The 11831-nt window shown below is 38.8% G+C and overlaps 1 protein-coding gene across 2 annotated transcripts; it reads left to right on the top strand.

The window, feature by feature from the left end:
• Nucleotides 1-5422, top strand: LOC111333889 (N-acetyltransferase 8F1). Of its 2 annotated transcripts, XM_022939524.2 has the most exons (3): nucleotides 1-3045; nucleotides 3387-3545; nucleotides 4293-5422. In XM_022939524.2, exons 2-3 carry the CDS (start codon nucleotides 3534-3536, stop codon nucleotides 5058-5060), a joined length of 780 nt encoding a protein of 259 aa, XP_022795259.2. In that variant the 5' UTR covers nucleotides 1-3045; nucleotides 3387-3533; the 3' UTR covers nucleotides 5061-5422. The 2 variants fall into 2 exon arrangements, with proteins under 2 accessions (XP_022795259.2, XP_022795261.2); XM_022939526.2 differs by lacking the exon at nucleotides 1-3045 and having other exon boundaries at nucleotides 3073-3545.
• The last annotated feature ends 6409 nt before the right edge of the window (nucleotides 5423-11831 follow it).

Here is an 11831-nt window from a genome sequence, read left to right as displayed (position 1 = left end):
CCAATACCAGAGAAGAAAGATTGTACAGTTTTTCGTGACTACATGACCACGGGCGGTAGAGACTTTAGACCGTGTTCAAGAGCTCGGGAATTAGAAGGTAGAAAAATGCACAGAATTTTGGCGAGTGTGTCTTCGAAAAGCACCGTTTTTTGACGGAAGGACAATTTATTCAATTGGTGAAAGTAAAAGTGGTAAGCCATACCGAGAACTGTGGCTCAAAAGGCTTTATTTTTTAGGGTTTAATTTATAAAGGGAAATTTCCTTGATAAAGCTCCATGAGATAAACCATTCCACATGACTTGCTGAAGGGCTCGAATTACACTTAGCCTTAGCTGTGTTTGTTGATAGCTAAGTACTCGAACACTTTTGTTGTCCTTGCAACAGGTATCAGGACTTCAAGAACGTTTAACCGTGTCACGGGTTTTTGACATTCTTTTCATACGAGTCTGATATTGTCTTCAGCCAGGCTAATGCGATATAAGCCATTGCATATATTATAGTTTATGTACGATGGCAAGAGGAAGCATGAACCAACCCACGCCACGCCTTCGGCAAACCTTTCTGGCTAATGAATCCGGTGTACAAAGATTGATCACAGCTCAAGAAGTGCTACTAGAATATAGCCTGGTCATTATTGTGCTTGGATGCTTCGCTGGAGTGATATTCTGTTTAGAGGTGATACGAAGGACGACCGTATTCGTTGATGGAAGAAACATCGGTGTATGAATCAAGTTCTTCGAGCTTCGATTGAGTCATCATGAATTATATGGTATCCATGTAGCCCCCAATTTATAGCAGACAGTCAACTGCGAAAGGATAAGGAAAGCAAAGAATTAATACTGCGAATTGTTGCATTTTAAGAGTGCCGATCGAGAATTTTTGGAACTTCGTTGGAGGATAATCAGCTGAAGCTCACGCCATGATCTTTCTGTTACAATATCGTGCTTTAGCAAGATATTCTACTCAGAGTGCTCAAAACCTTAGAGAACCCTACGCATCAGAAAGAGTGTGATGTGTGTACCGGTGGCATATAAACTTTATCCTCTGACTTCGTCGATTTTGCGTTGTAATTCGAAATAGAGAGGACACTTTTCATATTCACACTTCAACTTTAGGATCACGCTACTTCACGATTGTGTACGCGAAAAATTATATTAAGTAAGTTTCTTTACATGCATCATTTCAGCATAGGGAGAGTGTTTGGTGCATCTAATAACATAGACTATACGTGGCCTGCCTGCAACGACACGCATTGCAGTGCTTGCCATATAACCCAATAAGTTTTTGCCTTTCCCTCACCACCAACCCCCCCCCCCCCACCCTTTTCAGTTTACCTATATCCTCACCCACAACCCTCAGGGAAAGTTTTTCCAAACTCGATTTTTCGTCTTTGAGGAAAGAGAAGTGCTGATAATGTTTACAAAGGTTCTTTAATTCCCTCGAACTAACTACGGAAAAAACAACATTTTATTCCTTGTAGTAGTAAGAATCAATAAATGACCTTAAGCCGTTATTGCCTGCCAGATAACGAAATGAAGTCAGCATTGATAACGGTACTCGTGTTTTCTCATTTGTTAAATAATTTTGTTGTTACCCTTAACTTATCATTTTATCGTTTTCGCAATAGCCTAGTTATTTTATCCCTTTATTTTGCTCTGTCTTTTTGCTTAACCCTTTGAATGCCAAGGACGTATATATACGTCCTAAAATAGGACCCTCAGATACCGAGGACGTATATATACGTCCTCTGACAAGCATTTTGTTTCTTTTCTCGGTCGTTCAAGGTTTTTATCCGTGGTTGTTTCAAAGGACCTGGGAACAATTTGAGAATCCGCTGACCACAGAATTTTGCACTGTGGCACAACATAACACCCAGAAGGCTTTGTTTATTTTCGCGGCAAATCCTTGCCAAATCCAACATGGCGGCCAGCACACGTCGAATGACAGCTGAGGAAGTTTTGGTAGAAGTTTTCGCTGATAGAGACTCTGATATGAGGAAACGAAAGGCGATATGAGGCGAAAGGTGATATGAGGCGACGAAAGTGATGGAGATGTTTCAGAGTACAATGAAAGTATTTCGAGCTCGGAGGATGAAGATGAAAGCGGGGAAGAAGTCGAAGAGATCGACGAACTCGAAAGCGAGAATGAAAATAACGAAGATAGTGAAAGTGAGGAGGACAATGTCGCAGCTAAAAAGAGTTATACAATGCCAAAGGGCTCAAATTGTTGAGTAAAATTATTTTATGAAAAATCCAATATGGCCGCTGGTTGCGAGGCATGCACCTGGGTTGGCATTCAAAGGGTTAATCTGTTAGACTTCTTTGACTTTTCTGCGAATTTCTACTGCTGTTTGTTTTGTTTAATTTGTTATTTGCCCGGGCGTGCACATATGAACGTGTCGACTCCTCTTCTTTAACAATAAATGTCGTGGAAGCTGAGTTGAGTTGATCGGGTAAACAAGACAGTACTGCGGAAAAAAATGCGAAAAAAAATTATGATAACTGCATGTAATCTTGATATCATGGGTCATTCACTGTAAGGATTATGATAGCAACTGACAACCCTCAGGCTGTCTTTAACTGATTGCATGACCGGCGGAAGATCTACCTAAAAAATATTTTTCTCGTGTTACTTAGTAACAAGACTTAACATTTTTGTGGTCTCTCTTCAAGAGTTGTAAACACATCGTCTTTCTGTACGGTGTGATATTTTATACCTTACTTAAAATGGTAGAAGTCCTCCGTCAAAATAGCTGAAGAGAACTACGTTTGATATGGCGTTACTTCAGATCCACTTACAGACGGGTGGATAGAACTGTTTAGTTATGTTTTATGGTTGGCACGTGGAGCACCATGTATTCTTTACAAATATTCAAATTCCATTGGTCGTCATTAGATCGACTGATCTTTGAAATCCGGCGTCGCCCGTATCATCAGACTTTGACCTCGACTCACGTTTATGATATTGATAACAAAACGTTCAAAGGGGGTAAAAAAATTGCTACTGTTAAGTGGAAAATTATAAGCAGCAACGTTGGATACTCAGGTAATTATAATTGATTGCTTCAAGCGGTTAAAAGTTAAGTGCCGGTGCTTTAAGTTCTGTAGTGCAACATTCCCTTGACACCTGATAGTTTACTGTTACCTCATGCAAAGTGAGCCGGGCTTTTTTTTTAGTTTTTTTCAGGGGTTTCATTTGTCCCCGTTTAAAGTGTTGACGAGACTCGATGGATTAAAGATTCATTCGTAGGTCGTTTTGGGTATAACTGCATCGAACGTTCGGGTTTGAATTAATTGCTGTGCCGTCTGCTCCGTCAGTTATTTGCTTAAATCTTCGTCTGATTGTTTCTGTAAGCACTTACCACAAATTTACTCCTGATCTCACAGATAACTCCACTTGTGGGTCAGACGAACAAAACTCGGCAGAAGAGGTCAAATTTTGTCAGTACTCGATAAGCTGCCAGATAAGCTAGAGGCTAAAGCAAACATCTACAGTCTAGAATCAGACAGACTTTGCGAAAGGAAACATTCACGATGAAGATGAAGGTAATTCAAGGAGAAACATGCGGGTTCTGACAATTTTCAAGCAAAAGATTTGTTTTCTTTTTTTCGCAGGCTTTTCATTCTGCTTGGCTCCTCTTACTTCTCGCTAATTGTACAATTTCAGGTATAATTTACTAAACCCTATATTATATATATCTTATTAACCAAGCGCGAGGGCCGTACTGGGAGAATATCGGCCCGAGGTCTTGACAGTACGGACCTCGCTGCGCTCGGTCCGTACAAAAAAGACCGAGGGCCGATATTCTTTCAGTACGGTCCCGAGCAAGCTTGGTTAATAAGAGATTTATTATACGACTGAAGTTCAAAGGGACACAAGTGCGGTATCATCCGGGACCATTCGGGACAGTGCCCGGTCCAATACTTAGAGAATATTGGACCGGCAATAGAGCATTTTGATTGGTTGATTTTAGTTATTGGCCCTCTGACTGCCCGAGTCGTGTAATAAACCCTGATATCCCCTGTTATGTCTTTTTGGTAGAGCGACATGTACAGACTTGGCTCTATTGTTATTCAGCATAAATACGGACTCAGTTCTCTTTTTCGAACTGTAGCTTCGAGTATTTGATTCCAAATTATAAAACCTTTACAATTAATTTTTCCTATTCTGTTCGTTTCGGTAGAAACGCAACATTTTTTCAATCGAATCACGTAATCTTTCCAAATACTTGTTTTGATATACACCTGCCGGATTTACAAACATTGCAAAACTGAGTCTCTGTTTTCTAATAGATCTCCTCTTCGCACACTCATCAAGAACCGAGGGCACAACAATCCTATCAGCTATCGAACAGCAATTATGTCCAAGTAAGAGCATACAGAACTAAAGATCTTCAAAACTGCCGAGATATTTTTACTCAAGGTATGGTGCAGTTGATCAGTTTGGTTCTACGTGTTGTGTTTCCAAGATACATATGGCTAAGCTCTGCATCAAGCCTCTTCGTTCTTGTTCTCGTTGTGTTATTCCAGTGGACCAGCACAGCTTTTTACCTCTACATCCTTACCTGCGCAATTGCACTTTCTATGTTGTATATCCATGTGTACATAGAGTGTTGGAAGTTCATCAACTCGTGTTTAGCAACAGATTTGAGGGACATTGAAAAGACTTACATGACCAACGATGGATGCCACTTGTGGGTGGCTGAATGGAGTGGTAAAGTTGTTGGAATGGTTGGACTCGTACATAATGAGAGCCACAAACCCGGAGTGGCTGAACTTCAAAGGATGTCTGTATCACCAGCCTGTAGAAGAATGGGAATCGCCAGGAAACTACTCGACGAGCTCCTTAATTACGCGAAAGATAAACGACTAGAAAGACTTGTACTCACCACAACTAACGCACAGACACCAGCCATTCGACTCTACAAAAAATATGGCTTCAAACTCGTGGCAGTTTTCCTTCACCCCTACAAGACTCTTTCAGATCTGCAATACCAGTGCTTTGAACTGCACCTAAGAGAAAATGATTTTACAAACAGAAAGTCGATGCAAAGTCGTTAGCTGCCTAAGCTTCAGACTGATCGTCAACAAATAAGACTATCTTAGCCAATCTTACTCTAGGACTCGGTGGCTTTGTTAATTTATACTCTCTTTGTTGTGTTTGTTTTTGTTTTTGTTTTTATTTTGTTTTTTTGCTAGCCAATTCGTTGTTTTTTATCTTCCTATCGTTAGTTTTTTTTTTTTTTCGGTGGCTATTGTTTTCAAGGGTTTCAAGTGTTCTAGAGAGGTTTCATCTATTGAACTCTGTTGTTTATACTTTAGATGGATGTGGTGTTCTATTCCAACTTTAATCAAAACTCCAAGGCAAGATCTATACCACACCAAACGCTTTTGATAGATTATTAATAAATATTATTAAAGAGCTTTGTCCAGTCGAAAGCCTTTCCAAAGGTGAATTTTAAAAAATCCAAATAAATATAAGAAACAAAAATGTACACGTATGATGCACGATCCTCGCAGTAGAGAGCACTATTTATGCAATAGCGAAAATCAGACCTGAAAAAAATCAGGCCTGTACGGGATTCGAACCACTGACCTCTGCGATACTAGTGCAGCGCTTTACCAATTGAGTTAACAAGCCAACTGGGAGCAGGCCGTTAAGTTGATTCGTAAGAGACCCGTGATAATAAATCAGAAGTTCAAGATATATGAACTTCATATATATATTGTATCTAACCAAAAATGTACATAATGACAATTACGATCGCGTAATAACATTGACACAACATTCGTCGATTTCAAAAAAAGTATCAAACTTTGATCGGATTTATGGGTTCAAAATTTCATTAGAATATGTGAGAGTCAGATAGAAATATGAATCTAAAGAGCTATCGGTTATTAACTGATGTATATAATAACCAAAGGGATACGTTTACACATATATTTAGTCCCATAATTTCTTCCTTGATATTAACTCTTTACAAGGCAATAAACAAATAAAAAAGCAGAACAAGCAGGCAACAAACGAAACGAGCCACATTGAAGGACAACACATCGCTCATCGCCTTTATTCGTGAAAATTGAAATTGCTTTTGTCATAGTAAACAAGCTCCAACGAATAACCCTAAACTGGTTGACGAGTAGAAGCTGTTTCAGGAACACTCCCTGGCATAATCACAAATAAAGGAAAAACCAACGATGTGCGAAGTTCTTTTTGCTGACTATATTAGTTTGCACTTGACGAAACTGGCGACTCGATCTTCCTCAGTGGAGGCTATTGCTAGAATAAACATGCAGACTTAAACAAGAATTTGTGCTATGAACGGCCTTGCCTGGGCGTGTTTTTTTTTTTTTTTTTTCTTTTTTTTTTTTTTTTTGTCAATGATGGTAAATTCTAACATTGGCCCAGACAAGAACTATAATTCTTTCTTTTATATCAACAAAGAGGAGTTTCATTCCTTCAATAGGCTGGTTCATTTCTATTACTGATAAAGGTTATCTGTTTTGCAGTTTTCTGGATGTAACATAAATCTCTCCCAACGAAACAACCCTGTAGTTACTTATGGGGAAATGAAAGACTCTAATCCATTACGTCAATGAAATAGGTCAAATTTTACGAAAAACATAGTTCTTCGCATATATTGTCCTTCTACTTTCCTCGTCTCTCAAGATTTGAATTTCTTTGATTTCTCTGTTAAAGTTTACTTGATTTAAATCCACTTGAGCACAAAAGGAGGGATTGTGATCATAAGGCGTCCTTTGAATATCAGTTCCACACCCATGAGATGTTTTCGTGATCACCCCCTTTGAGTTTTAGTGAGAGTGATATCATCAAAAACCATCCCTGCACTAAGCTGTACTTCAGCAACAGTACTTGAGGCGATAACTTGAAAAGCATCCGGCACTATTATAAACAAGCTGTACTCCAGCATCAGTTCTTGAGGCGATATCAATCTATTAGTTCTGGGTTCAGTTCTCAAAATGCTTGATCTGACTGGTGGAAACTCCATTCATATAATTAGTAAAAACTAATGTTAAGTAGTTTTGTGCTGACAATTAGAACCATGGCATGTCTTTCAAATCTGCGAGGTATCTTCCTATTTTTCTGTTAAAAGTTTTAGGGGACTAAGGTCAACTACATTCACAAAGAAATTACTTGTGTTTTAGAAAATTATGTTCTGTAAAAATAATGTATTATATATAAAACAAAACAAAAACCGAGGATATATTGGCGACAGACGGCCCCAGACAGTTGAGTAATAGACAACTGTCGCAAAAAAGTGTTTTTTTTTTATTTGAATTTTGAGTATTTTTTTAATTCCCTTAGTTAACATATGAGGCCGTTGCCAACGAATGCAGAACTAGGAACAGGGGCGTAGCCAGAATTTTTCAAAGGGGGAGTCAAAGAGGCTACTCCCCAGATTGTCATGTCGACCTCCACGCCGTGCATGTTTTACTTAATGTTACAGTTTTGGGATGAGCAGTGAGAGTATAGTGGGAAGGCCAAGATATTGTCATGGCATTTTCACCACCTGAATATTGTAGGTTGTTTGCTCAAAAGAAGGCCTACCATGGAAGGGGGAATCCTCGGGCACGCCCTTGTGGAATGGACAACCAAGAGAAAGTAATCAAGCACCATGGAGAGTAGAGACTGACTAACAACATTATGCTTGGAAATCGGGCTTATAATTTGAGGATTGTCATTGGCAATGTCCTGTAATGATTCAGCAGAAATTCACCCAGCTTTCCGTGTGCCGCGTTGCATTCGGCTTGACTGCACTGACAGGCTTCAACCCCAAAAAACGTTAGGTACCAGTTTCAATTAGTGACGTCAGTGGTAATGATGCCACCGCTATTGATCCGTCATCGGTCGCCCTTGCCGAGTGGGGTAACGAAGATTATGACTGAAACTCTAGCTCCTCTACAAACAGAGCAAACCTGTCTGCAGACCTCGTTTTTAGCTATCTCTTTATCTGGGTTGAATGATGGAAAAATAATTCATTTCAATTATTATCTATGTATTACTTCTTTTGTTGAGTCGATGAAAAAATCCGTTGATACCCTCTGAAGAGTGTTAGTTTCGTACAGCTGTGCTAATGTTGGGGTCAACAGCTAGAGCATACCGTGAGAAATTATTTCCGAGAACTCCGATTCTTTGAAAGTATGGAAGCGACGCTACTTCCGTAACTGCAAGGGGAATTTAGTGTCACGTCTATTGTCCGGTAGTTACCTAAAGTAAGGAGGAAACTTTGTAATGAGACTTTTTTTATTAACTACGCATACAGTGTAGTCTCGATAGAAACAAATGTACATTATTGAAATGGGGGTATAACTCACACCGGTCTAGTTAATACCAGTGAGTGTACAGTTTAGTCACGTTTTATTCGCTTGAAGTTTGAGCCTTGGGTTAGCACCAGGTCAAAACACTTCCTGCGACTATTTTGATCTTCGCAATAAAAAGACATTATGTAATGCCACAATCATAACACGTGCAGAGCCGGTTTTTTAGAGTCCTACACTTTGTTGAAAGCAATGTCTAGATAGCAAGGAATTGAGTCACTAGAAAGGTGGAAATCATTATAGATTTTTTTACCCTGAAAGAATTATCATACATTTTAAAACACATCTTTAAAATACAAACAGATGAAAAGAAAAAACAACAAAGACAGCCCACAGATATATCCATATTGCACTCGCGAGTTAGTCTTTAGTAAAATAAACAAGGAAAGTTATGCAGACATCCGATCCCTGCAATTTTCTCTTTACGTTGATTATATTCTTGTACAAAAAGGCTAGTCTCACGGAACTCATTGCAGTAACAAGTTCAAGTTCATCGGACCAAAAAAAAATCGATTCCGAAATTTGAATGCGCACATTCCTTGTCAGCAGCCAGTGCTGTTGAGGTACTTAACTCAAACCAAATAACGGAAGTCATTAAATTGTAATCTTTAATCCTTCTGTTGTTACGGAAGTTCTAACATAGACTAAATTTTTTGGGGTCAAAAGCTTCAGCATAATGTGCAGATCATTTTCGAGAATTCGTATTCTCGGAAAAGATGGAAGCATGGAAGCGATATTGTTTCCGCTCGTGCTCATAAAGACCCAGAACCGGGCTCAGTGCTAAAAAAAGCAACTTGAGAGACGGAAGAAAACAAAATAAGGATACTTACAAAAACACCTTTTTTAATGTAGCTTTATGCGAGAAAATAAATACTTCACTTAATTTCAGTAACGCAAAAAACCATTAATTAAATGTGTTGTTTCATGTGGTCATGTGATTTTTTAAATCCTTGGGTCAAGTTGAAAACGCTTCCTGTGACTATGTTTAACCCACACTGTTAAAATAGACATAACGTCATATATCAACATCCTAACACTCTCAGAATAATTTGGATATATCAACAAAGTTGAAATGGTAAATTGGCCATCGTAACGATTAGAAAAGCTGACGTTTCGAGCGTTAGCCCTTCGTCGGAGCGAATAGAGGAATTGTGGGTTGGTGGGAACATGGCAACAAGAAAAACACGAATAAATTAGTGGAATGAAAAGCGTTCGTTGATCCTTGCGGGATTTAGATTGCCGGTTTGAAAGATGAGCTTTGAGAGCTTTGCCGGTTTGAAAGATGAGCTTTAACACTCTCAGAGTCGCTTTTCTAATGATATGGCTAAAGGTAGCCGTTTTTTATGTTTATGGAACCTTGATCATCGTGAGATATCTCAAGGATCAGAAACTTTTCTCCAAAAATAATGATGAAACTAATGAAACTAGTGATGAATAGTAAAAATAATGTCAATAGTTCAATCATGAAGTGCACATACATCATCATTTTGTAGACGGAAAGATTAATCGGTTTGGAAACTTCCGAAGCGTTTTCACATCTGCATAAAATACTCAGATATGTGTGATATTTAAGGCAAACTTTTGTTCGGTGTAAATAGCACTAGAATTGGAAGCATCTTTTTTTATTATTATTATTTACTGTTACAGTAGTCAAGGACTTTTCTTCGTTCGATAACACTTGTTTGTACCCCTGGGAAAATACCGTTCTTGGAGCCAGAACAAATCATGAGAAATAATACACATGTGGCAGAGAAAATTAGGAGGCAGATGAGGATTTATCCGACCGTTGAAAATCTTCCTTACATTTTTTTTTTGTTTTTAACTTCTGGAGACTCGTATTTATTTATCAAACCTTAAAGGAAGGCGTTAAGTAAAGCGTCGATCAAGATCATCACCTCTTTCACTGCGTTACATTTATCCTGATAATATTGACTTGTTACACTCCCGCCCACTAAAAAGAGCTCGATTTTTAGGGTAATTTAATGTGTCTTTTTCTCTCGTTCATTTGTTTTTCAAAAATCCCTGCAAGAAAAAATGTTACCCACAACAAATGATGATTCGTTGTCTTTATTTCAAATATCCTTTACCAAAATAAAGCTATAATTCAGTGGCTGTAATAATGATTTTATATATTGACGCATGTGTCAGTGAAGCTTTTTGACTGAACGGCAATATCATTGCAGTTTCTTAATGGAATGTAGAGAGCGGTTATATAAAAATATATTTATCGGTGAGTAACGCAGTTCGGTAGCTGTAGGTCAGCAGATACGGATACATCTTACACGTGTCGTTTCCGAGAAATCCCATTCACCAAAACGATGGAAGTTGATACTGTTTCCGTGTTTTTAGCTATGTTCGGAATGTTTCCGGTAACGCGCAACTTCAGAAGGACACTGGAACAAATCCGATCCCTAATACATGTAACACTGGCGATGATAACAAATAAATAAGAATACGAATGTGGTCTTTAAATAGCAATAAAAATGGAAAGTTTGACAATGAGTTAGAGCACTGAACACGCCTCTGTTCGTAAGGCACTGTTAAATTTGTCCTTTAAAGTCTTCCATAGGTATCACAGGAGACTATCATGTCGGAATATTGCATTTGTCTTTATTTTCTGGCTTCATCTCTCAAGAAAGGGCCACCTAGCACCACGGGGCCAACTCTGTCTCTCTGATACAACTTTACTGTGTTTGTGAAGCAAGTTCTGCTTTGCTGCATGACTTCTCTCTCCGCTGGTACCAACTGAAAGGTCACAACGTTCTCCAATTTGTAGCTCTGATCCAATACTGACTCGCACAGTCGAGGAGAGACTGTTTGGCTAGATGTGCATCACTTGTGTAGCTATCCTTTTAGTGCATTCATGACCATTCATTGTGGCCTCCTCGCAGAAGGAACTTTGAAGAGGTAGAAATTGCAAAAAAGCATCCGATGGCAATAATGACGATGCAGTATTCGAGGCAAATTTCATGGAAGGAATAATGAACTCTTCTGACGTGAGATTCGTCTTCATTTGATGAAGATAACGTAATGGGAACATGAAGATACTGCATAACCGCTGCTTGATCTTGGTCCATTTTGTCTCTGATGTTTACGATGCGCTGAATCTTTTGGCAATTAACCTCTGTCTCACTAACTGCCCTTTTATCTTGTTCTTAAGACAATGAAAACGGAAACTTAACACGGAAGTCTGTGACATCCAGTGTCCGTCATGTGGGGCATGTGGAGCTTAGCCATTATTTTGTGCGGTAAGATTAACTTTACCAATATCATCCGTGGTCACGCTGCATGCAAATACAATTTTCCCGAGTAAGCCAAGCATATCAAGATCATTAAAAACTTTTAAATACACAGATGTAGCAAATGTTCCCAAAATATGAACATAATAACAGTGCCCGAGAAAAAAAATGATAGATTAACCCTGCAATTAATGATAGCTTTTCATTGCCCTATTTGATTTGTTATTGACTTCCTCTCACGTACTGGGATGAA

Source organism: Stylophora pistillata, chromosome 2 (assembly GCF_964205215.1).
Source record: "Stylophora pistillata chromosome 2, jaStyPist1.2, whole genome shotgun sequence".
NCBI lineage: Eukaryota > Metazoa > Cnidaria > Anthozoa > Scleractinia > Pocilloporidae > Stylophora > Stylophora pistillata.
Note: the sequence above shows the minus strand (reverse complement) of the source record. Positions and strands in the feature narration are given on the sequence as shown.